This window comes from Heterodontus francisci, chromosome 12 (genome assembly GCF_036365525.1).
Source record: "Heterodontus francisci isolate sHetFra1 chromosome 12, sHetFra1.hap1, whole genome shotgun sequence".
In the NCBI taxonomy this organism is placed as follows: Eukaryota; Metazoa; Chordata; class Chondrichthyes; order Heterodontiformes; family Heterodontidae; genus Heterodontus; species Heterodontus francisci.
The window spans coordinates 25,461,082-25,488,427 of record NC_090382.1 but is presented as its reverse complement, the minus strand read 5'-3'; the positions used below and the strand labels follow the sequence as shown (position 1 = coordinate 25,488,427).

General features: G+C 44.2%; 1 protein-coding gene across 3 annotated transcripts in view; it reads right to left on the bottom strand.

The window, feature by feature from the left end:
- Positions 1-668: 668 nt before the first annotated feature.
- adam19b (ADAM metallopeptidase domain 19b) overlaps positions 669-27,346 on the bottom strand; it is a 179,219-nt gene continuing 152,541 nt past the window's right edge. For 2 of the 3 annotated variants that reach the window (XM_068043213.1, XM_068043214.1), the window contains 5 exons: positions 18,182-18,329; positions 16,240-16,315; positions 7,434-7,694; positions 4,824-4,948; positions 669-2,906 (listed from right to left, as the gene is read on the bottom strand). In XM_068043213.1, the coding sequence (XP_067899314.1) occupies positions 2,891-2,906; positions 4,824-4,948; positions 7,434-7,694; positions 16,240-16,315; positions 18,182-18,329 (626 nt within the window). In that variant the 3' untranslated portion in view covers positions 669-2,890. Of the gene's footprint in view, positions 2,907-4,823; positions 4,949-7,433; positions 7,695-8,392; positions 8,481-16,239; positions 16,316-18,181; positions 18,330-27,346 lie in introns of those variants that run through there. The other variant, XM_068043215.1, reaches the window with a different exon arrangement.

Here is a 27,346-nt window from a genome sequence, read left to right as displayed (position 1 = left end):
ATCAATTAAAAAGGACATATTGGAGTGAATTTTAAAACCCTAAATATAAAAGGTGGGTTGGGTCAGTCAGATGGTAAAAATTTTAAAAACTGAAACGCAACCCCAACCCATCCACTTCCAGGTTTAATGGAGGCAACATAAGGTGGGGTAGGCAGTCAACCTGCTCCCAGGATGTGGGTTGTCAATTTAAATATGTTAATGAGACTAGCAGCCTCTGATTGAACCCACTTTGCAAGTTTAATAGTTGCTACCCAGTTTCCCAGGCCTCAGGAAACCTACAACTGACAGGAAGCAAGGAGAACTTCAGAGAGGTGAAAGCCTGTAGCACTGCTTATGGACCAAGAGAAGCAGGAGTGCTTGCCCCAACAGCTCCCAAGCTCCAACCCCCCCAAAATCAGACCCCCTCCCCCTCATGCCAAAGACCCTCTGAGGTCAGAAACTAGACTCCCCCGGGTCGGGGATTGGGCCTACCTGCTCCTGCAGCCAGCTTTGGTCCTCCCCCCCCCCCCACCCCCACCCCTAGCCCCACCCCAGCCCCTGGGGCAATCAAGCAGACTTCTGGGTGGGAACCTGTCAAGAGATGCACACCGTGGAGTTGAGTTGAAGTCTAGGTTTCCTGTCTGAAACCTTACCCCTGGGCCCCCCCCTCCCCCCCACCCACCGCTTACATAACCAAGCCCAGATAATACCCAGGCCATTGTTTCTAGTCTCATAGTTCTGTCAGTCGACAATATGTGACAACTTACATCACAGAAGGAAGCCATTTAGCCCACTGTGTCTGTGCCAGCTCTGTTGTAGAACTATCCAATTAGTCCCACTCCCCTGTTCTTTCCCCAAAGGAATTCTTTTTCTTCAAATATTTATCCAATTCCTTTTTGAAAGTTATATTGAATCCGTTTCCATCACCCTATCAGGCCTATCAAGCAGTCCATTCCAGAGCTTAACAGCCAGCTGCATAAAAATATTCCTTCTCTTCTCCCCACTGATTCTTTTCCTAATCACATTAAATCTGTGTTCTTTGATTACTGACCATTCTGCCACTGAAAACAATTTCTCCTTACTTACTCTATCCAAACCATTCATGACTTTGAACATTCTATCAAATTTCCTTTTCACCTTCTCTAAGGAGAACAATTCCAGCCTCTTTAGTTTCTCCACATAACTGAAGTCCTCATCCCTGGTACCATTCTAGTAAATCTCTTCTGCACCTTCTCTAAGGCCTTGACGTCCTTTCTAAAGTGTGGTGCCCAGAAGTCCACCTGCGGCCTAACCAATGTTGTGGAAAGGTTTTGCATACCTTCCTTGCTTTTGTACTCTGTGTTTCTATTTAAAAAGTCAAGGGTCCCAGATGCTTTTTTTAACAACCTTCTCAACATGTCCTACCACCTTCAAAGCTTTGTGTACATACACCCCTGGTCTCTCTGTTCCTGCACCCCCTTTAAAATTTTACCATTTTGTTTATATTGCCTCTCCTCATTCTTCCACCAAAGTGTATCACTTCACACTTCTCTGCAGTAAATTTCATCTGCCATGTGTCTGCCCATTTCACCAGTCTATGTCCTCCAGAAGTCTGTTATTACCTTCCATATTATAAACTATATTTCCAAATGTCATATCATCTGCAAACTTTGAAATTATACTCTGTAAACCCAAGTCCAGGTCATTAGTATATATCAAGAAGAGCAGTGATCCGAATACCATCCCCTGGCGAACACCACTGCCCTCCAGTCTGTAAAAACAACTGTTCATCACTATTCACTGCTCTGTGTCTCCTGGTCAATTTTGTCTGAATGTTGCCACTGTCGCTTTATTCCCATGGGCTTTAATTTAGCTACAAATCTATTACGTGGTTTTTGTTCAATTGCCTTTTGAACGTCCATCTCCACAATATCAACCGCACTACCTTCATCAATCCTTTTTGTTACTTCATCAAAAAAACTCAATAAAATTAGTGAAATGTGATTTGCCTTTAACAAATTCATGCTGACTTTCGTTTATTAGCCCAGACTTCTCAAAATACCAATTAATTTTGTCCTGGATTATTTTCTCAAAACATTTTTCCACCACTGACATTAAACTGATGGGCCAGTAATTGCTGGGTTTATTCCTTTCCCCTCTCTAGAACTGACATGTAACATTTGCAGTCCTCCAGAATGACGTTCTGGTGAATATTAGAGTTCTAGTTAACATCACCAGAAAAAGAAAAAATTTCATCTTCAATGTACAGCATTGATTTCATTCATAAAATGATTGAAGTGTGGTCAAATGCCACAATGTAACTGAGAATTAAATCTACAATTAGCCTCAGGGCCCATCAGTTGTGGGTGGGGTAGGAGGTTCATCCAGGGTTTCCCCTCTCCTTATCGCTATCCACTGACCCCTACTGGAAATGGGTCACAGGGTGGAATCAGAATCTGATGTTGAGCAATTGAACAGGGGTGTGAGGGTCCCCAATATGGAATAGCCTAGCAATCCTCAGGGCTCATGCCTGAAGAATGGTACTTCCAGGCAAGGTATCAGAAAATGGTTGGCAACCACTGAACCCTTTCACCGGAAGGATTAATGCTTTTAATACAGGAAGGGAACGACTGAATGAAAACAAAAAGTGATCTTTCAAGCTCCTGAGAAATTTGTTCCCACCTAATGAAGATGCTTAAAAGAATTACTTGAGACAAGTTGCTGTGGGTTACAAGTATGACCGTGCATGTTGTAAAAATGGCTCTATGTTTACAGTGGTATTGAACTGGATGTCACATTCATTGTTCCGCTGGCATTGGTACCGGGGATCCGAAGACAACAGAGGTCAGGATAGTGCAAGTGGTTCTTGAGGAGTTCCAGGAGTATCCCTGTAAGTACTGGTCTACGTTATCTCCTCTGTTCCTGTCACAGGTTATGGATGGTCCCTTCTGCAAAACATACAAGAAAGAAAGGAAAGATAGTTGATCTAGAGTGGACTATTTCAAATTGCTGTTGAAAGTCAACTTGCAATTAGAAATACTGTCCCTGAAATTTCTCAGGGCTCCCATTTCACCTGGTTAGTGAGGTGGAGTGACACCCACCCCCACCCCACCATCTTTCCAACTGAATTGTAGCCCCAGACCACAGATCCTGGGGATGGGGTGAGTTGCGAGGACCCGTCAGCAGCACCCATTGTGTTTCCATCTGATCTGCCCTTTTAAGGCAGAGCAGTGTCGTTCAACTGAGCTCCTGCCCACCGTCCCGCCTCCCCAAGGCCCAACTGAAGAGATCACTTTTACACTCTATACATTGTAGTTGAAGCATTCCTCTAGCTATTTTTTTTTTTCAGTATTCTGGGTTTTTCACAGATGTTTTACAGACAATGGGTATAACGTGAAGGCTGCAGAGAGTGATCTGAATACTGGACGGGATTTACCAAAGGTGGTGTGGCTTGACACAGCTGGAGTACAGAGACTTGTTGAACTGCAAAGCATTAATGGATGGAACATAGGAGCAGGAAGAGGCCATTCAGCCCATCAAGCAATTAGGTTTTGGCTGATCTGTACCTCAACTCCATTTGCCCACATTCACTTCAAACTGGCTTGACTCTAATTTTAAGATCATGGTCCCTTGTTCTCGATTCTCTCACCAGAGGACATAGTTTCTCTGTATCGACCCTGTCGAATCCTTTTAACATTTTTCCCACCTTGATATGATCATGCATCAATATTTTAAACTCAACGGAATACAAGCCAAGTTTGTGCAGCCTGTCCTCATAATTTAACCTTTATAGCCAAGACATCATTCTAGTGAGCTGTGCTGCATCCCTTCCGAGGCCAATCAATCTTTTCTGAGGCGTGGTGCTGAAATGGTTTGGGGGGGAAATGTGAATGATAGTTTACCGGGCCTGATTTGTAGACTGTAACAAAAATACAGATTGATCTTATTTTTAGTATTCTCCATAGACTCTCGTTCTTCTTCCACCTTTCTTTCTCCCCCTCTCCCATAGTCTCTTTCCTCATCTCTTTTCCTCTCACTCATATTTCTCTCTTTATTCCCTGTCTTTTTTCTCTCTCCACTCCTTTACTTATATCTTTCTTTCCTTGTCCTCCTCTCCATCTTCCCTGTCTTCTCATTTCTTTCTCTCTCATTCAGCCACAAAGACAGACACACACAGAGTACACGAGAGGACTAGAAAAACATCAGGTAATCTTTGTCAAGGCTGAATTACCTCCCCAGAGTAACACAAATATTTAGTGATTGACATGGGAAGTCAATAACTCTTCCCAAGAAGCTGTTGAGGATTTATGAGACATGAGATGTTTCAGGGTCCATCTTCTGGCAGCACATAATATTAATCTGAGACTCCAGTGAGTGTTGTGTTGCCAGAGTGTTATCCTTCAGATGAAATGTTAATCTGAGGTCCTGTCTAGCAGTTCCAGTGGATGCCAAAGAACCTACAACATTATCTGAAAAAGTGTAGAGAGCTATCTTGATGTCTTGACCAACATTCCTCCCTTAAACAGCACCAACAATAACAGAACAATTGGGTATTACTGCCATTGTTGTTTGAGGAGACTCGCTGCAGCAGAATAGCTGTCTATGTAACTAGATTGCAAAAGTAATTCATCATGCAAAAATGTTCCGATGTGATAATATGCTATATCACTTCATGATAAAAATCTATATTGATACATGGTAAGATGCTATCTTAATTTACAGTAAGATGTTATCTTAACTCATGATAACAATATACCTGATTCAAATAAGAATCTGTATTATTTCATGATAAGACGCATTAATTGAAGTTCTTTTTTGAATTCTAATATCCCTATATGTACAGGAAAAGGTTTCGATATACTAACTTGTATGGATTGGTTTTAGGATGAACTCTGCTCTCTTGTCGTTTCTCTCCAATGGGTGGCAACAAGGCTCTGTTATTCATCTGGAGTTCAGGACTACTGCTGGACAATGCCAACCTGTGTAAAACCTTTAACCAGAAAAGTACTCTTTACCATTTTGAATGTTTTATATCTGATAACATATTCACTATTTATTAGTTATAAACTATCTGCTTAAGAGAGAATTTTTCGGGAATGCTTTCCACATAACAATGAAATACAAATAAAGAACACAAGAAATAGAAGCAGGAGTAGACCATATAGCCCATCGAGCCTGCTCCGCCATTCAAAATGATCATGGCTGATCTTTGGATTCAACTCCACTTTCCTGCCCACTCACCATACCCCCTGATTCTCCAAAAATCTGTCTATCCCAGCCTTAAATGTATTCAACGATGGAACAGCCATAACCCTCTGGGGTAGAAAATTCCAAAGATTCACAACCCTTTGAGTGAAGTAAATTCTCCTCCTCTCAGTCCTAAATGATCAGCCCCTTATCCTGAGACTGTGCCCCCCCTGTTTTAGATTCCCCAACCAGTAGAAATAATCTCTCAGTGTCTACCCTATCCAGCCCCTTTAGAATCTTATACGTTTCAATGAGATCACCTCTCATTCTTCTAAACTCCAGAGAATTCAGGCCCAATTTACTTAACCTCTCATCATAGGACAACCCATTCATCCCAGGGACCAATCTAGTGAACCTTCACTGCACCGCCTCCAATGTAGTATATCCTTTCTTAAATGTGGAGACTGCACACATTACTCCAGATGTGGTCTCACCAAAACCCTGTACAACTGTAGCAATACTTCCTTATTCCTGTACTCCAATCCCCTTGAATAAAGGCCAACATGCCATTTGCCTTTCTAATTGCTTGCTGTATCTGCAAGTTAACTTTCTGTGATCCTTGTACGAGCACACCCAAGTCTCTTTGAACATCGACACTTACAAGCTTCACACCTTTTAAAAAAAAATTCAGCTTTTCCATTTTTATGACCAAAGTGCATAACTTCACACTTCCCCACATTATACTCCATCTGCCATCTTCTTGCCCATTCACTTAACCTGTCTATATCTCTTTGCAGCCTCTGCGTCCTCCCACAGCTTACCTTTCCACCTATCTTTGCATCATCAACAAACTTTGATGCATTACACTCTGTCTCTTCATCTAAATCACTAATATAGATTGCAAATAGCTGAGGCCCCAGCACTGATCCTTGCGGCATTCCACTATTCACTGCCTGCTAACTTGAAAATGCCCCGTTTATGTCTACCCGTTGCTTCCTGTCTATTAACCAATCATCTATCCATGCTAATCTATTACTCCCAACTCTTTGAGGCCTTATCTTGGCAATTAATCTTTTGTGTGCCACCTTATCAAAGGAAACTTTATTCATCAGCAGCTTTAGTACAAGCACCTTTTAATCAAACAATCATTCTGAACACAGGTAGTTTCGGTGGAAATGAGGTTTGGTTTGAGGTTTTTCTGCCACTACACAGAGGAGAATTACTAGCAGCTTATTGATAGTACAATGAATTGGCACCCAACCACCCCTCACAACTGCCCAGATTTAATTGGGAAAATCTCAATCCTGACCCCATATCATTAACAGCATTCCTGAAATTTAAAGTATCCCCCAAGCATAAAACTACTGGTTCTAAAAACTTAATTTGGAAGCTGGAGGTTGTGTGGGGCGTGGGGAGGATGGAGCTGGGGAAGATAAAAGGAAATCTAGCATGTGCTTAATTTATTTCCTCCGACCTGCTAATTAGAAAAATTAACATCTTATTGCGTTTGGTACATTTTTTTTAAAGCTTCTCTACTATCAAATATAATAAGGGGTTAATCCAGAAATTGCTGGAAGTACACGGCAGGTCCAGCACAGGGAAACAAGAGATTAATGTTTTGGCGGAGATTCTTTATTGGGATGGGTTCTTCTCTTGACAGCATAGGACAAGATTTTGTCGGTTCTATAAGCGAAATGTTAATCTGTCTTTTCTCTTTCGGGTGCACATGTATTTATGTACACCCATTTCTTTTACTTTCAGATTTTCAGCACTTGCAGGTTTTTCTCCTTTTATCTAAGGTGGTAGCTACTTTGATTGAGATATGTAAGAGGGGAAGAAAACAAACAAATTAAGAGCATTCCAGGCTAAAACTCCCATCAATTATATTTGTGGAAATAAAGATATACTGAGCTTATCAAAAGAACACAAAAACAATGAAAGTACTGGATTCAATGCTGCTGTGGATAGTAAAATAAAGTGTTCCCAATTTTTAGGTCCTGTATCCCTGATTTTCATATTGGCAGGGATGGCACCAATGTGCTCTGCATGCACACGTCACAGGCTGAGTTCTTCCTGTCACCCATTCCATCACAAAGATTAGGCACTTCCCTATCTTGTTACCCCAGGCCACTCTCAGTTCGGTTTGACACCCATCTGCTTTCAAACCATGCAGTCCAGGTTTTTCCAGAGGACACCCCTTATACTTCTCTAAGATGTAAGCAGACACCAAAAGCCCAAATTTTTCTCCTCTTGCTTCATATCTCATTAGGTAAACTTTAAATATGCACCTTTGGAGTCCGAGGGAGTGGATCCGCTGGCAGAGGTCTGTTAGGAGGTGTTTGTTTTAAGGGTTTAACATTAGCATCTTCTAAAGCTGCTGGAGATTGCACTCTTGGTGCTCCACGGCTGGGCACATGACTGTGCTGCGGTCTATCATTGGCTGGAGAGATAGGCCGAAGCGTTGGTAGTATTAAGACAGGATGCTGAGCATGAAAAGAATGAGGTAATTGTGGTTTTGGAGGCAATGCAGGACTCCGCTGTGGTCCAGCCTGGAAAAAAAATAAAATAAATGTTACTGGTGAAATATTTATGGTTGTGTTTCTCTTCTCCATTCACCCCGCGCCCTCACTTCCCCTCTCCACATCTACTCATCTCTACATTGAACATCTACTGTATCAACTACAGACCGTTGAAGGTTCTGACTAGTGTTAGAGATCAATTCAGTTCCTTCGGCACCAACTGCCCTCCAATACTTTATTCAACTGCCTATTCTCAATGTATCAGTGAAGACTGTGAATCCTATCCTAGGAGTAGGAATGCGAACAGATGATGGAGTCAAGCTTGTAGTACAGAGGGAGTGTATGATGGAGATACTAAATATCTCTGTTTTCATGAACAAGGCTGATTTTGGAACTGTAGAATAATCAGAGGTGGGTGCAGGGGGTTATTATTGAAGGCGAGGTAGGCCTAAAGAACTGGCTTAAATGTAAGGGGACAGTGAGCCGATGGCTTTAGGTTCAAAGATCTAGAGGGAAGCTGGGGAAAAAATAACGGAGGCTCTGACTGTAGTTATCTAACTTACTATGGAAAGGAAAATTGTGGCGGTGGACTGGAGAGTGATAAATCTGACTTACCTCTTCAAAAGAAATGAAATAGGGATATGCCAGGAAATTATAGGCTAGTTAGTCGTATTTTAGCTGTTGGTTAATGATGAGGGTCTACAATCTGGGATGTAATTACGGCATACCTGGAGAAAACTGGAGATAATCAGGGCCAGTCAGCACTGAATTCCAAAGTGTAGAAACTGCTGGAAATACACAGCAGCCTAGCAACATCTGTGGAGAGAGAAACACAGTTAATGTTTCAGGTCTGAAGCCGTTCATCAGAATATCTGTCACGGGCCTGAAACATTAACACTGGCTGGAATTTAATGTCCCCTCCCTCCGAGAGCAGGCTAGGAGGCAGGGCATGGGGATGTAAACCAGGGTGGAAGATAGGGGGGTGCTTTCCCATACCCACTCCTGCTGCTATTTCACCAGCGGTGATGGTGGTGGCAAAGGGCCCACCCCCCTTAGCCAACTGAGGCTCTTAAGTGGCCATCTAATTGCCACTTAAGAGCCTCTTCCTGCTGCCACAGGCATTTTACAAGCGGCGGACGGGGACTTCAACACCTGAGGAGGCCGCCTCGTAATACATGGCGGCATCCTTGAGGACTGGGGGAATGGCCCTCCTGGTCAGGCATTCAATGCCCCACGGAGGGCCCCCCCCAGCAGCATGGGCTGACCCTGCCTAAAACAACCCCTGCTGCCCTACACTCCACCCCAACCACACCTCCGCCCCCCCCGCCCATCCCTCACTGGGACCCAGCCGATTGTCCCCAGCAAGGCCCGCTCCTTTTCCAGGGCCTCCTCCATTGTTACTAGTCCTGGCTGGGTGCAGTCCTAGCAGTGGTCACCACTCCCAGTGGCGCTGTCGGGACTGAAGAGCTACCGGCCCTCTGATTGGCTGGCAGCTCTCGGAGGTGGGACTTCCTGCTGCAGAGGGGCAGAAGTCCCGACTGAAGCCAATTAAGGGCCTGAGCCACACAAAATACCAGCGTGGCGTCCAGGCCCAGTGGAGGGGAGCTCACCCCAAGCATTCCAGCTGATAAGCGTGGCCATTGCCTCACCGTTACATTCCGGCTGCTGTTTCTATCTCCACTGATGCTGTCAGACCTGCTGTCTATTTCCAGCATCTTCTGTTTTCATTTCAGATTTCCAGCGTCTGCAGTATTTTGCTTGTTTCCAAAGGGCAGGTTATGCTTAATCAACCTTATAGACCACTTATGGAATTATGGATATGTAAAAGGTGTGGTTTATCTGGATTTTCAAAAGAGCATTTGATCAGAGACCTTTGGCAAAGAGGTGCATGGAACTAACAGCACTGTGGCCACATGAATAGACAGATGCTTAAAGGACAAAAAGCAAAGGTAGGGATAAGGGGAAGTTTATCGGACAGAATGCCGAGAGTTTATGTTTATGCTACTTTTATTAATATGAATGATCTGGACTTAGCAATGAAGGGAACGATATCAAAAATTGCTAATGGCATCAAATTGTGATAAGGATGTTGAAAAACCTACAGGAGGACAGGGACAAGCTGGCAGATCAGGAAGATGGGAGGTAGCTACAGTTTAATGTTATTGATGTACGAAAAGGGAAGAGGATTATGTCTTGAAGGGTAAGGTTGTAAGTGGATTAGAAAAGTAGGAGATCTTGATGTACAAGCAAGTAGATCATTAAAGCTCACAGCACAAATAGGTAAGGACATAATAATGGAATCTTTGGTTTTGTAATTATAGGTGTAGAATTTTATTTTAATTCATTCTTGGGATGTGAATGTCAATGGCAAGGTCAAAATTTATTGGCCATCTTTAATTGTCATTGAGAAGGTGGTGGTGAGTCAGCTTCTTGAATTGCTGCAATCCATGTGATGTAGATACACCCACAGTGCTGTTAGGGAGGAAGTTCCATGATTTTGACCCAGCGAAGTGAAGTAACAATGATACAGTTCCAAGTCAGGATGGTGTGTGACTTGTAGGGGAACTTGTAGGTGGTCGTGTTCCCATGCATCTATTGTCCTTGTCCTTCTAGGTGGTAGAGGTCACGGGTGTGGAAAGTGATGCAAAGGAACCTTGGCGAGTTTCTGCAGTGCCTCACTGCTGCCACTGTGCGCTGGTGGTAGAGGGAGTGAATATTTAAGGTGGTGGATGGGGTGCCAATCAAGTGGGCTGCTTTGTCCTGGATGGTGTTGAACTTCTTGAGTGTTGTTGGAACTGCACCCATCCAGGAAAGTGGAGAGTATTCCATCACACTCTTGACTTGTGCCTTGTAGATGGTGGGCAGGCTTTGGGGAGTCAGGAGGTGAGTTACTTACCGGAGAATTCCCAGCCTGTGACCTGCTCTTGCAGCCATAGTATTTATATGGCTACTCCAGTTCAATTTCTGATCAATGGTAAGCCACAGGTTGATGGTTGGGAATTCAGTGATGGTAATGCTGTTAAATGTCAAGGGAAGATGGTTAGATTCCCTCTTTTTGGAGATGGTCATTGCCTGGCACTTCTGTGGCTCTAATGTTACTTGCCACTTAGCACAAACCTGAATGTTGTCCAGGTCTTGCTAAATGTGAGCATGGACTGCTTCAGTCTGAGCAGTTGCAAATGTTACTGAGCACTGTGCAATGAGTGAAGATCCCCACTTCTGGCATTATCTTGGAGGGAAGATCATTAATAAAGCAGCTGAAGATGGTTGGCCTTAGGACACTAGCCGGAGGAACTCCTGCAACAATATTCTAGGGCTGAGATGATTGGCCTCCAACAAACACAATCATCTTCCTTTGTGCTAGGTATGACTCCAACCAGTTTCCCTCTGATTCCCATTGACTTCAATTTTGCTAGGGCTCCTTGATGTCATTCACGGTCAAATGCTGCCTTGATATTAAGGGCAGTCATTCTCACCTCACATCTGGAATTCAGCTCTTTTGGCCATGCTTGGACAAAAGCTGGAATGAGATTTGGAACCGAATGCCCCTGGCAAAACCCAAACTGTGAGCAGGTTGTTGCTGAGTAAGTGCCACTTCAAAGCACTGTCGGCGACACTTTCCATCATTTTGCTGATGATTGAGAGTAGACTGATGGGGCGGTAACGGGCCGGATTGAATTTCTCCTGCTTTTGGTGGGCAGGACATACCTGGGAAATTTATCACATTGTCGGCTAGATGCCATTATGTTGGCTGCACTGAAACAGCTTGGCTAAAGGGGGAGCTAGTTCTGAAGCACGTCTTCAGTACTATTGCCGGAATGTTGTCAGGGCCCATAGCCTTTGCAGTATCCAGTGCCTTCAGCCATTTCTTGATATCACATGGAGTGAATCGATAGGCTGAATAATCATTATTAGCTCCCCCTTGGTGAATCCTTGTTCACCGCTTTCCAATTATAAGGCATAGAAACCAGCACAAACAGGCTTTCTTAGGTTTAAAGAAGAAAAGTTGAAATTTATTAAACTTAAACTCTAATTCGGTTAACGCGCACAGATACACAACGAGCCCATGCTAGCATGCTTATGTGATGCACACTTGCAAGAGACAGAAAAGAGCAGAAGAGAAATAAAGTGGAAAGGTTTGAGGCAATAGTTGAAGAGTTGTTGTTATGGTTCTTCGCGCTCACTGTAGGTATATCTTGCTTTTCATTGGGGCCCAGTATTCTTCTTAAACCTTGTTCGTTGTAGAAGACTTTTCTCTCTTGGGGTTCACGTGTCTTCAGTGGATTCAGAGGCTTGTGAGAAAGAGATGGGAGCAGACAGGAGAGATCTCCTCAGTTCAAGAGCAAACAGATTTTCTGCCTTTTTTGCCCAAACTGTTTGTACAAATTCAAAAAACTCAGGTTGCCCAGTAGGTTAGACATGTGACTAGATGGTTTGACCATGACCGTTTGTGTATTAGGCCATCTTAGCAGTCAACATGGAATGTGAGCTCCTCTGCCTTCAATGTCTGGAGATCAAAAGTCCATTGTGGGTTGAATGTCAGGGAATGGCTGCTTTGTCCTTCCAAATGGAAGAATGAAACCGAACGGACCACCCGACATCGACCCAGGCACCGGAAACGACAACGCCAAACCCAGCCCTGTCGACCCTGCAAGGTCCTCCTTACTAACATCTGGGGGTTGTGCCAAAGTTGGGAGAGCTGTCCCACAGACTAGTCAAGCAACAGCCTGACACAGTCATACTCACAGAATCATACTTTACAGACAATGTCCCAGACAGTGCATCACCATCCCCGGGTATATCCTTTCCCAGCGGCAGAACAGACCTAGCAGAGGTGGCGGCACAGTGGTGTACAGTCAGGAGGGAGCTGCCCTGGGAGTCCTCAACATCGACTTCGGACCCCATGAGGTCTCATGGCAATAGGTCAAATATGGGCAAGGAAACCTCCTACTGATTACCACCTACCGCCCTCCCTCAGCTGATGAGTCAGTACTCCTCCATGCTGAACACCACTTGGAGAAAGCACTGAGGGTGGGTGGCAAGGACACAGAATGTACTCTGGGTGGGGGGCTTCATAGTCCATCACCAAGAATGGCTTGGTCGCACCACTACTGACCGAGCTGGCCGGGTCCTAAAGGACATAGCTGCTAGACTGGGTATGTGGCAGGTGGTGAGAGAACCAACAAGAGGGAAAAATATTCTTGACCTCATCCTTACCAATCTGCCTGTCGCAGATGCATCTGTCCATGACAGTACTGGTAGGAGTGACCACCAGACAGTCATTGTGGAGAGGTCCCGCCTTCACATTGAGGATACACTCCATCGTGTTGTGTGGCACTACCACTGTGCTAAATGGGATAGAATTTCAAACAGATCTAGCAATGCAAAACTGGGCATCCATGAGGCACTGTGGGCCATCAGCAGCAGCAGAATTGTATTCAACCACAATTTGTAACCTCAAGGCCCGACATATTCCCCACTCTACCATTACCATCAAGCCAGGAGACCAACGCTGGTTCAATGAAGAGTGCAGGAGGGCATGCCAGGAGCAGCATCAGGCATACCTCAAAATGAGGTGTCAACCTGGTGAAGTTACAATACAGGATTACTTGCATGCCAAACTGCGTAAGCAGCATGCGATAGACAGAGCTAAGCGATCCCACAACCAACGGATCAGATCTAAGCTCTGCAGTCCTGCCACATCCAGCCGTGAATGGTGGTGGACAATTAAACAACTAACTGGAGGAGGTGGCTCCACAAATATCCCCAACCTCAATGATGGGGGAGCCCAGCACATCAGTGCGAAAGATAAGGCAGAAGCATTTGCAACCATCGTCAGCCAGAAGTGCCCAGTTGATGATCCATCTCGGCCTCCTCCTGAAGTCACCAGCATCACAGATGCCAGACTTCAGCCAATTCGATTCACTCCGCGTGAATCGCCACAGTGGCGCAGTGGTTAGCACCGCAGCCTCACAGCTCCAGCGACCCGGGTTCAATTCTGGGTACTGCCTGTGTGGAGTTTGCAAGTTCTCCCTGTGTCTGCGTGGGTTTCCTCCGGGTGCTCCGGTTTCCTCCCACATGCCAAAGACTTGCAGGTTGATAGGTTAATTGGCCATTATAAATTGCCCCTAGTATAGGTAGGTGGTAGGGAAATATAGGGACAGGTGGGGATGCGGTAGGAATATGGGATTAGTGTAGGATTAGTATAAATGGGTGGTTGATGGTCGGCACAGACTCGGTGGGCCGAAGGGCCTGTTTCAGTGCTGTATCTCTAAAACTACCTCTAAAACTAAAACTAAAACTGAAGGCACTGGATACTGCAAAGGCTATGGGCCCTGACAATATTCCGGCAATAGTACTGAAGACCTGTGCTTCAGAACTTGCCGCGCCCCTAGCCTAGCTGTTCCAGTACAGCTACAACACTGGCATATCCGAAAATGTGGAAAATTGCCCAGGTGTGTCCTGTATACAAAAAGGACAGGTGCAACCTGCCCAATTACTGCCCCATCAGCCTACTCTCAATCATCAGTAAAGTGATGGAAGGTGTCATCAACAGTGCCATCAATTGCTGAGCAATAACCTCCTCAGTGACGCTCAGTTTGGGTTCCGCCAGGGCCACTCAGCTCCCAATCTCATTACAACCTTGGTTCAAACATGAACAAAAGAGCTGAACTCAAGAGGTGAGGTGAGAGTGACTGCCCTTGACATCAAGGCAGCATTTGACCGAGTATGGCATCAAGGAGCCCTAGTAAAACTGAAGTCAATGGGAGTCAGGGGGAAAGCTCTCTGCTGGTTGGAGTCATACCTAGTGAAAGGAAGATGGTTGTGATTGTTGGAGGTCAATCATCTGAGCTGCAGGACATCACTGCAGGAGTTCCTCAGGGTAGTGTCATAGGCCCAACCATCTTCAGCTGCTTCATCAATGACCTTCCCTCCATCATAAGATCAGAAGTGGGGATGTTCGCTGATGATTGCACAATGTTCAGCACCATTCGTGGCTCCTCAGATACTGAAGCAGTCCGTGTAGAAATGCAGCAAGACTTGGACAATATCCAGGCTTGGGCTGATAAGTGGCAAGTAACATTCGCGCCACACAAGTGCCAGGCAACGACCATCTCCAACAAGAGAGAATCTAACCATCTCCCCTTGACATTCAATGGCATTATGATCGCTGAATCCCCCACTATCAACATCCTGGGGGCTACCATTGTCCAGAAACTGAACTGGAGTAGCCATATAAATACCGTGGATACAAGAGCAGGTCAGAGGCTAGGAATTCTGTGGCGAGTAACTCACCTCCTGACTCCCCAAAGCCTGTCCACCATCTACAAGGCACAAGTCAGGAGTGTGATGGAATACTCTCCATTTGCCTGGATGGGTGCAGCTCCAACAACACTCAAGAAGCTTGACTCCATCCAGGACAAAGCAGCCCACTTGATTTGCACCCCATCCAAAAACATTCACTCCCTCCACCACCGACGCACAGTGGCAGCAGTGTGTACCATTTATAAGATGCACTGCAGCAATTCACCAAGGCTCCTTCGACAGCACCTTCCAAACCTGCGACCACTTCTACCTAGAAGGACAAGGATAGCAGATTTATGGGAACACCACCACCTGCAAGTTCCCCTCCAAGTCACACACCATCCTGACTTGGAATTATATCACTGTTCCTTCACTGTCACTGTCACTCCCTTCCTAACAGCACTGTGGGTGTACCTACCTCACATGGACTGCAGCGGTTTAAGAAGGCAGCTCACCACCCCTTTTCAAGGGCAATTAGGGATGGGCAATAAATGCTGGCCTAGCCAGCGACGCCCATATTCCATGAATAAATTAAAAAAGTACTGTCTGTTCATATGCAAATATCTTTTCCAGCCACGGCTGATCTGTTTACCAAGTCCTTTCTTCACTCCATTAACAGTTTAAAATCAATGTTCATGACAAGTGTGCCTCATTCTTGGCAGGTGGGGGCCTCGCATGATACATTGGTTAGTGAAATTGTAAGAGGATGGCACGAGTTCAAGATAATCAGAAAAAGAATTGAAGAGAAGTTTAGAAAAAGATTCTTTGCACCGGGTTGGTGAGAATGAGGAAATATTGTTGAAGCAGAGGCTATAACCTATTTTAAAGGGGAGTTTGATTGTTGTTTAGAAAAGGGAACAGGAAGTGACTAGTTAGACTAGATGGAGAAAACATTGATGCACTCTTGACCTGTCTCTGCACTGCTACATTCTATGACTCTGTTCAAGATTTATCACAGTTGAGCCTGATCCTCTACCCAGAGTAATTCTCATCTGACAGTGATTAAATGTGAACAATAACCCTGGCAGATCAGGTTTTTTTTAATGCCTCACTTGCTGAAGAGCTCTGACACTAGGTGTAGTGCATCTCAGTACTGCCTTAGCTGATTCACTCGAGAGTAAGGATTGAACCAGGGACCTTCTGGTCTAAACTATGCGGCATTGTACCTCACTATCAGGTGCATTTATCCACTGAACCATTCATCTGTATAGTAACCATGCCTGCTATGTATTCTCTTTCCTTAAATAGTACATTTTTCTCTAAACCTTACCTTTGTATCTTTGTGTCTGATTTGGAAGGTTGGGTTTGAGTGGCCATTGTTCATTTTCTGGTCCAAATTATTTGTGCTGGGAAAAGAAACAGAACAGCTCACATTCTGCTTAGCATATTGTTTGTAAGCCTTCACCACACCGTAATTCCATTGCAGTGAAAATAAACAGAAATTTTTTTTATGCCATGGACTTGGTGAACATAGTCAGGAGTGTCCGTGTGTCTGTCTGCGCATATGTGCATGTTTGTTTGTGAGTGTGTCTGTTTGCGTGCATGTCAGTCTGAATGCAAGTCTTTCTTCTTCCTTGTTTAATGTTTTTGTGATGGTTTATGTCTATAAGCATGTTTTCATGAGTGTGTATGTCTGTTTGTGAGCATGTGTCTGTGTGTGTGCACATGCATGTCAGTCTGAGGATTAATACTTGTATGAGGGTTTTATGTCTGTGTGTGCGCACTGTTATCAAGATCAGGGTCAACATTCTTCTTTAGACCCATCAACAGCATGAAGTATTTTGAGGGCAGGTAGAGCACACCATAAACATGAAGTAACAATGCACTTTAACCTCACCCCTCAGGCCAAGATCTGTCAGTTTACCAGTGCAATATTTCAATATAATCTGCGATCAACTTCTGCAGCAGGCTGATGTACATTAAGACATAGCCAGAAGATAGAGAATTGTGAAAACAATGTAAAATCGATAGGGCGATGTCAAAGCTTGAGGCATCTGACATATCTTTAGCTCAGAAGGTGGGTAGGAACATCCTGTTGTGTGATTGCCTTTAAGAGTGATGTCTCTTTAAGATTATAGTATGCTAATGAGCCAAGTGCCAGGACGCAGTCATGTGACTACAAGCCGGAGTCACTCTGTAACTGTATCACTAAGAGGCAAGACCTGCAAATAGATAGCTTTCCACTGTATATATTTGTTAGCTGTTAATAAATCTGTCTGAGATCTTCAATAAACTGAATTCCACACATCATCAGACAACATAAAAAACTTCTCATTGCACATCCCAGCAATGATCTTGTCCCCTGATCTTGCCCCTACTGCAGGGAGAAAGCACAGCCTTTCCAAAGCACAGCTCAGCTCAGGAGCTTACTGCAGCAGGTCTCTGAACAACATCAGTCCTCCCTACATGTCACTGAGAAAAAGTGCTTCAACCCTCAGCACCATCATGACATCATATTCCGCTTCCTTTCCCTAATTTTCCTTGTTTCAATGCACGCAACAATCTTTAAAAAAAAATAAAACCTTAAGATGGTTTGGAATGAAAGTTTTTCTTTTCCTTGGGGGGTTTAGCACCCCATTGTCTTTCAGTTTGCTTGGCCTGCCCCTTTTCACGTCTCCTCGGGTCATGTCGTCAGGTGACCCACACCTCAGTTGCTCCTCCCACACTGGCCACTAGGAGTTGCAAGAATAGCCCAGAAATGATTCCTTCTCTGATTTTTCCCCGCCATTGTGGGAAACTGCCTGGACTCCCCGCTTGGCACCTCCTGGAAGCTGTATGGTTTGACCACCCAGGATTCCATGTGTCAGGGTTCAGATTCGGCTACACCAAGGTGTTCTGATCAACAACAAAAATATCCAAATATACTTAGGTAAAGGAGAAACAAAAGCCATGTACTCCCTCAGTATCTATGTTTATAATAGCTATCAATAGTTGTCAATTATCTGCACCAAGCCATTTTGATTCACTGTCTCTCCAGAACAATCTAGTGATGGGGAGACACAGCCTGGGTCCTTGGAGAAGACCCCATTTTACTTAACTATGCCTAAACCAGCCTGGGCCTGCCTGACCCTGGTCAAAATTCAGCACTGGAAGAATCAGTTCATGAGTGAGATTAGCATTATCTTAAGAATAGAGGTGTCTGTGTGTGGTGGGCGGTGATAATCGATTGCCTCTGTAAATGCTAGATTAATTAAACATGAGGATGTAGTTACCAGAACTTTTTGTCATCTGGCCCTGGGTTCCTGATGTCCTTAGGACAGATATTGTGTCTCCGTCGGTAGCAGTAATGCAGAGTTACTCCAATGCCACACAGCAAAAGTACAATTGGCACCACAATTCCTGCCACAATCAGGCTGTTATCTGCAAAAAAAATTGTTTTATACAACATTCATTGTCAATTTACTCTGAATAATATTTCTCAAATATGAACTTCATGTGGAATAAACTTGATCCACTGAAGCTTTGACTGTCATGTCTGCACTCAATTGCGAAATAAAATAAAACTGAACTGGGTGCTTCAGGGTTTCGTGCTGTCCATTTGTCTCTGGGAGTTGCTTCAAGTCCAGACCAGCCAGTTCTTGCTGGATGCAAGGGCCTAAGGAATCTCAGCAATGATTCAGCACTCTCACCTCTATGGCAGATGGTTGTGGGTGCAAGTCCCACTCCAGAGACTTCAGTACATAATCTAGGCTGGGCACTCCAGTGCAGCACAGAGGAGCGCCGTACTGTTGGAGGTCTCACGACGTTAAACCGAGACCCCATCTGTCCTCTCAGGTGGATGTAAAATATTACGTGACACCATTTGAAGAAAAGTAGGGGAGTTCTCCCTAGTGCCTGATCAATATTTATACCTTGACCGACATCACTACAAGACAGATTATCTAGCCGTTATCACATAGCTGTTTGTGGGAGCTTGCTGTGCATTGCCGCATTTCCCTACATTACAACAGTGACTACGATTCATAAATACCTCATTGGCTGTTGAGTAATTTGGGGCATCCTGAGGTTGTGAAAGGTGCTATGTAAATGCAAGTTCTTTTTTTCTAAGACTCTACCTTCCATGCTGTATCTGGCTGGCAGTAATAGATGCTGGGAGTAGGTATCCTAAATGAAAAACCGATCCATTTCTAACCATATTAAATTGAAGTTCAAAAATTGAGCAAGCAGGTGGTAGAGTACTGGCAGTTAGCAACTTCAGATGTCATTGAGACAGTTTAAGTACCGTGCTTCTAGTTTCCCAACTCAAGCAGTTGGTCACCTGTCTCCTGGCGACTGTCAAGTGTAGTAATGAGCAAAGGTGCTTTTTTACCTTCATAGATTTAAATTTAAAATCAATGTCTGCCCAAATAACTCAGCAGAGACCAAGAATTGAACATGGTACTTTCTGCTCAGTACAGCCCATTAAGGGGGATCCATTCATCAATTTCAAGTGATTTAGCAGGACTGATTCCATTCCCTGCTGTGTCAGCTTTAATTATGCGCTCAAGTCTCTGGAGTGACACTTGAACCCATAACTGTTTAATTTAGGGGTGAAAATTTCAGAATTCCCTCGATTCTAGAATGGCCCCACAGGCTGGAAGTTAGCAAATGTCTGCCCTCTCAGATCGACGCAAAAGATCCAATGGCAGTGTTTCAAAGAAGAGCAGGGGAGTTATCTTGGTGTGCTAGCCAATATTCATCCCTCAATCAACATCACAAAAACAGATTATTTAGTAATTATCGCAATTCTGTTTGTGGGAGCATGCTTTGCACAAATTCACAGAATCACAGAACCATTACGGTGCAGAAGGAGGCAATTCGGCCCATCATGTCCGCAGTGACTCTCCCTCAGTTCCTGAGCAATTCCCTCAGTTCCATTCCTCCGCCTTCTCCCCATAACCCTGCATATTCTTTCTTTTCATATACCTGTCTAATTCCCTTTTGAATGCTTCAATTGAACTGCCTTCAGCACGTTCTCAGGCAGTGCATTCCAGACCTTAACCACTCACTGCGTGAAAAGGTTTTTCCACATATTACTTTTGCTTCTCTTACCAAATACTTTAAAACTGTTCCCTCTCGTTCTCAGTTCTTTCACAAGTAGGAACAGTTTCTCTCGGTCTACTCTGTCCAGACCCCTCATGATTTTGAATACCTCTGTCAAATCACCTCTCAGCCTTCTCTTCTCCAAGGAAAACAGTCCTAACTTCTCCAATCTATCTGCATAACTGAAATTCCTCATCCCTGGAACCATTCTCGTGAATCTTTTCTGTACTCTCTCCAATGGCCCTCGTGTCTTTCCAAGAGTGTGGCGCCCAGAACTGGATGCAATACTCCAGATGAGGCCAAACTAGTTTCTTATACAAGTTAAACATAACTTCCTTGCACTTGTACTCTATGCCCCTATTAATAAAGCCTAGGATACTGTACGCTTTATGAACTGCTCTCTGAACCTGTCCTGCCACCTTCAATGACTGATGTACATATACACCCAGGCCCCTCTGCTCCTGCACCCCCTTTAGAATTGTACCCTTTATTTTAAATTGTCTCTCCACATTATTCCTACCAAAATAAATCACTTCACATTTCTCTGCATTGAACTTCATCTGCCACCTGTCTGCTCATTCCACCAACTTGTCTATGTCCTTTTGAAGTTCTACACTATCCTCTTCACAGTTCACAATGCTTCCAAGTTTTGTATCATCTGCAAACTTTGAAATTGTGCCCTGTACACCAAGGTCTTGGTCATTAATATATATCAGGAAAAGCAAGGATCCCAACACTGATCCCTGGGGAACTCTATTGCAAACCTTCCTCCAGCCCGAAAAACATCCATTAACTACTACTCTTTATTTCCTGTCACTCAGCCAATTTCGTATCCATGTTGCTACTGTCCCTTTTATTCCATGAGCTATAACTTTGCTCACAAGTCTATCGTGTGGCACTGTATCAAACGCCTTTTGAAAGTCCCATGTACATCACATCAACAGCATTGCCCTCATCAGCCCTCTCTGTTACCTCCTCAAAAAACTCCAGCAAGTTAGTTAAACATGATTTTCCCTTAAGAAATCCATGCTGGCTTTCTTTAATTAACTCGTATTTGTCCATATGACTATTGATTTTGTCCCGAATTATTTTTTCTAGAAGTTTTCCCACCACTGAAGTTAAACTGACTGGCCTGTAATTGCTGGGCTTATCTTTACACCCTTTTTTAAACAAGGGTGTAACATTTGCAATTCTCTCGTCCTCTGGCACCACCCCCGAGTTGAAGGTAGACTGAAAAATTATGGCCAGTGCCTCTGTGATTTCCATCCTCCCTTCCCTCAGTATCCTTGGATGCATCTCATCTGGTCCTGGTGCCTTATCCACTTTAAGTACAGATAGCCTATCTAATACTTTTTCTTTATCAATTTTAAACCCCTCTAGTGTCTGACTTACCTCCTCTTTCAACATTGTCTGGGTTGCATCTTCTTCCTTGGTAAAGACAGATGCAAAGTATTCATTTAATACCTCAGCTATGCCCTCTGCCTCCATGTGTAAATCCCCTTTCTGGTCCCTAATCGACTCCACACCTTTTACCATTCTTTTACTATTTATATGCCCATTGAAAACTTTGGAATTTCCAGTCAGTTTTCATTCTCTCTTTGCTTCTCTTATTTGCTTTTTCACTTCCCCTCTGGACCTTCTATATTCAGCCTGGTTCTCAATAGTATTTTCTACCTGGCATCTGTCATATGCATACATTTTCTTCTTTATCTTAATCTCTATCTCTTTTGTCATCCAGGGAGCTCTGGATTTGTTTGCCCTACTTTTCTCCTTCGAGGGAACATACCCTGACTGTTCATCTACCACTTTTCCTGCCAGCTTTTGACTCCAATTTATTTGCCCCAGCTCCATTCTTAGCCCATTGAAGTTGCCCTTCCCCCAGTTAATTATTCTTACCCTGGATTGCTCTTTGTCCTTTTCCATAGTCAGCCTAAACCTTATGATACAATGATCACTATCCCCTAAATGCTCTCCTACTGATACTTGATCCACTTGGCCCACCTCATTCCCAAGAACCAGGTCCAGCAGTGCCTCCTTTCTCGTTGGACTAGCAACATACTGTTATAGGAAATTTTCCTAATTTTCCTGAACATACTCTCGGAACTCTTGCCCCTCACTGCTCTTTAAACTACTATTATCCCAGTCTATGTTTGGATAATTAAAGTCCCCCATTATAACTACCCTATAATTTTTGTACCTCTCTGTAATTTCCTTACAAATTTGTTTCTCCATGTCCTTCCCACTAACTGGTGGCCTATAGACAACACCGAGCAATGTAACCGCACCTTTTTTCTCCTTAGCTCCAGCCAAATTGATTCTGCCCTCGACCCCTCTGGGACATCCTTTTTCTACTGCACTGCAATGCTCTCTTTACTCGATACTGCCACCCCTCCCCCTTTTTTGCCTGTCCTATCATTCCTGAACAGTAACAACATGGATACGAAATTGGCTGAGTGACAGGAAATAAAGAGCAGTGGTTAATGGATGTTTTTCAGGATGTATCCAAGAATACTGAACACCTAGTCCTACCCTTCTTTGAGCCAGGTCTCTGTTATAGCCACAACATCATATTTCCACATGGCAATCTGCGCCTGTGCCTCACCAGTCTTATTAACCAAATTCCGTGCATTCACATTTATGCACATTAATCCTGATTCAGACTTAATAACTTTCTCCCTTATTCTGACCTCACCTAATAACTTACTATTCCCTACTTTAGTGCTATCTATCACCCCCAGCATTCTGTGCTCCTTGGTATTCCTCTCTGATACCTGCTGCTGGTTCTCACACCCCTGACAAGGTACCAGTTTTGCTTCCCTCCAATCTCCCTGATAATTTAGTTTAAACCCTCCCCAACAGCACAAGCAAATCTCACTGCGAGGATATTTGTCCCAGTCCTGGTGAGATGCAACCTGTCCATCTTGTACAGGTCACGCCTGCCCCAGAACCAGTCCCAATGTCTCAGAAATCTGATGTCCTCCCTGCTACACCAGTTCTCCAGCCATGTGTTCAATCGTTCCGTTCTCCTATTCCTAATCTCACTTGCACGTAGGATTGGGAATAATCCTGAGACTACTGCCTTTGAGGTCCTGCTTTTTAATCTCTTTCCTAGCTCCCTAAAATTTGCTTTCAGGACCTCATCCCCATTCTTATCTATGTCATTGGTACCAATGTGGACCACGACCTCTTGCTGTTCACCCTCCCCGAGAACAATGTCCCGCAGCCACTCCGTGACATCCTTGTCCCTGACTCCAGGGAGGCAACATACCATCTTGGAGTCACCTATACTGCCACAGAAACGCCTATCTGCTCCCCTAACTAACGTGTTCCCTATCACTACTGCAGTTCCACTCTTCTTCCTCCCCTTCTGTGCAGCTGAGTCACCTGTGGTGCCACAAACTTGGCTCTGACTGCACTCCTCTGAGGAATCATCATCCTTACCAGTATCCAAAATGGAAAAGCAATTAGCGAGTGAGATCATATCTCCTGCACTACCTGCCTGGTTCTCTTAGACTGCCTAGCGGTCACCCATTCCCTGTCTGCCTGCATGCACCTAACCTGCAGTGTGAACACCTCCCTAAATGTGCTATCCACGTACTCCTCCACCTCGCGGATGCACAACAGTGACTCTAGCCACTACTCGAGTTCCAAAGCCTAGAGCTCAAGCTTCTGCAGCCGGTGACACTTCCTGCAGATGTGTTTGTCTAGGACACATGGTGCATCCTTGACTTCCCACATGCCACAGGCTGTACATTCCACTCGGCAGAGCTGCCCTGCTATACCTTAACTTTACAGACTATTTATTATAAGTAGAATAGCTTACCAGTTACTCATCAACCATTACTTTCCACTGCACCAAAGCAAGAACCAAATACTGGAGGTTAAAAAAAGTAGCAGAAAAAAGTAGAAAAATGGAGCACCTCCTCCCTGCTTCACCGAACTCGCCACTCACCAAACTCAAATCTCCACACTCAGCTTGCAATCTGCATGCCATTTGACTGCTGCGATTCCTACATTATGACAATGACTACACTTCAAAAGCACTTCATTGGCTGTAAAGCACTTTAGCACCTGCAGGTTATGAAAGGTACTGTATAACTGAAAGTCTTTTTTTGTGGCATTTCACATAAGTAAAAGGCTCATTCCTTTACCACAGAGTCTGGAATGAGCATTCCTGGGCTTGGAAAAACCAGCTCAGCACAAGTCCAAGGCTCGTTGGGCAGCTTTGTCCATGTTGATAATTCTCTGACATATCAGAGTGACCATGGAGTGTGCAGTGCCCACTGGTAGCTTTATGCCAACTAATGGACACCACAAGGGGAATGGCATGCATAATTCCCAAAAAAACAATTGTCTAATTTTATTAGCGGTGCACTGCTTTTCAGAGGGGGAGGCAGCACTTGCAGTTGTTCAATCAGATGAACCTGTACTTGCAAGACATTTGGAATGAAGGAATTTTTTGTTTTAAATTCTGGTTTACCTCTAGATGGCAGTGGCCTTACATCAATATCACAAGATGCCATGAGCACCAGTTCACTGGCAACTTTTTGTCAAATAAGCTTTGTTGTGCTGTGCAAAACTCAGGCTTTACATTTGCAATGCCAGCCTCATTTATCACAGAATTGTTACAGCACAGAAGGAGGCCATTCAGCCCATTGTGTCTGTGCTGGCTCTCATTCTTCCTTTTCAGATAACGATCCAATTCCTCTTTGAATGTCTCGATTGAATCTGCCTCCACCATACTGTCAGGAAGTACATTCCAGATCCTAACCACCCGCTGCATGAAAAGGTTTTTCCTCATGTTGCCATTGCTTCTTTTACCAATTGCCTTAAATATGTGGGCGGCACAGTGGCGCAGTGGTTAGCACCGCAGCCTCAAAGCTCCAGCGACCCGGATTCAGTTCTGGGTACTGCCTGTGCGGAGTTTGCAAGTTCTCCCTGTGACCGTGTGGGTTTCCTCCGGGTACTCCGGTTGCCTCCCATAGCCAAAGACTTGCAGGTTGATAGGTAAATTGGCCATTGTAAATTGCCCCTAGTGTAGGTAGGTGGTAGGAGAATTGAGGGAAGGTAGGGAATATGGGATTAAATGTAGGATTAGTATAAATGGGTGGCTGTTGGTCGGCACAGCCTCGGTGGGCCGAAGGGCCTGTTTCAGTGCTGTATCTCTCTATGACTCGATGTGCCCTCTTGTTCTCGATCCTTCCACCAATGGAAACAGTTTTCCCTATCTACAGTTTCTAGACCCCTCATGATTTTGAACGCCTCTATCAAATGTCCTCTCAACCTTCTCTTTGCTCATCTCTCCACATAACTGAAGTTCCTCATCCCTGGAACGATTCTTGTGAATCTTTGCTGCACTCTCTCTAATGTCTTCACATTCTTCCTAAAGTGTGGCACCCAGAACTGGACACAATATGAGGCCGAGCCAGTGTTCTATACAAATCTAATATAACTTTTGTACTTTTGTACTCTATGCCCTATTAATTAAGCCCAGGATGCTGTATGCGCTATTAACCACTCTCTCAAGCTGTCCTGCCACCTTCAATAATTTATGCACATATGCAACCAGGTCCCTCTTCTCTTGCATCCCCTTTAGAATTTCACCCTTTATTTTATACTGTCTCTCCAGATTATTCCTACCAAAAGGAATCACTTCACACTTCTCTGCATTAAATTTCATCTTCCACTTGTCTGCCCATTCCACCAACTTGTCTATGTCCTTTTGAAGTTCTACACTATCCTCCTCACAGTTCACAATGCTTTCAAGTTTCGTATCATCCACAAATTTTGAAATTGTGCCCTGTACACCAATGTCTCAGTCATTAATATATATCAGGAAGAGCCAGGGTCCCAACACTGATCCCTGGGGAACTCAACTACAAACTTTCCTCCAGCCCGAAAAACATCCATTAACCACGACTCCGTTACCTGTCACTCAGCCAATTTCATAATCATGTTGATACTGTCCCTTTTATTCCATGAATTATAACTTTGCTCACAAGGCTGTTGTGCGGCGCTTTATCAAATGCTTTCTGGAAGTCTATGTACACTACATCAACAGCATTGCTCTCGTCAAAAAACTCCAGCAAGTTAGTTAAACATGATTTGCCCTTCACAAATCCATGCTGGCTTTCCTTAATTAACCTGCATTTTCCCAAGTGACTATTAATCTTGTCCCGAATTATTGTTTCTGGAAGCTCACCCACCACCGACGTTAAACTGACTGGCCTGTATTTGCTGGGCTTATCTTTACACCCTTTTTTGAACAAGGCTGCAACATTTGCAATTCTCCAGTCCTCTGGCACCACCCTTAAATCTAAGGAACACTGAAAAATTATGGCCAGTGCCTCTTCAATTTCCACTCTCACTTCCCTCAGTATCCTTGGATGCATCTCATCTGGTGTTTTATCCACTTTAAGTACAGCTAGCCTATCCAATACCTCCTCATCATCAATTTTAAACCCTTCAAGTCTCTGAATTACCTCCTTTTTCACCATGACCTGCAGAGCATCTTCTTCCTTGGTAAAGAAAAATGCAAGGTATTCATTTCATACCTCAGCCATACCCTCTGCTTCCATGCGTAAATCCCCTTTTTGGTCCCTAATTGACCCCACTCCTCCTTTTACCATCTTTTTACTATTAATTTATGCTGCAATAGTTGTAGTGGCCCAAACTCAGGCTGAGATCCAGACAGATCCTGAGGAAAATAGCATGCAAATTGCTTTTCTCCCCTTCCTTATCCTTTCTTCAAGATGTGACACAGATACCTGGGTTTGTGACATCAGAAGTGCAACAAACATGTCTTGTAAACCTGATAATATATATGACACAGACTGCCAGAAAAGCAATCTGATTAGCTCATAGGAGCATACCAAATTGAAGGACAGGAAAAGACCTGTGGGTCCATCGAGCCTGCCCCACACCATGATGGCCAAAGGAACATGGATGAACAGTGCTGCCCTCTCACATCTCCCACCCACCCTCTGGAAAAGGCATAAAACCAGGGGGAACACAATGTAGGGCCAATAAGGGAAGAGGTACTCTGGAAAATTCCTCTCTGATCCCCTCAAGTGATTTAAATCAGTTCAGGAGATCACAAAGTGTTATCTGTTATTCTAATCTGATGAGATCTCTGACCCTGACAACAACTGGACCAGCTCCCTCTAAAAGGATCTGGACTGAGATGACCGAAATACCATGGAACTATGGACAATAACTGGTGACACGTGCACTTTGGAGGTGTAAGCATGGATAGGTTTTATGTTTTCCTGAATATCATTGGGGCTAGGATTTTCCCTCAATTGATTATAATAAATAATAAGCAGATTTATATATTACATTGACACATCACAAAA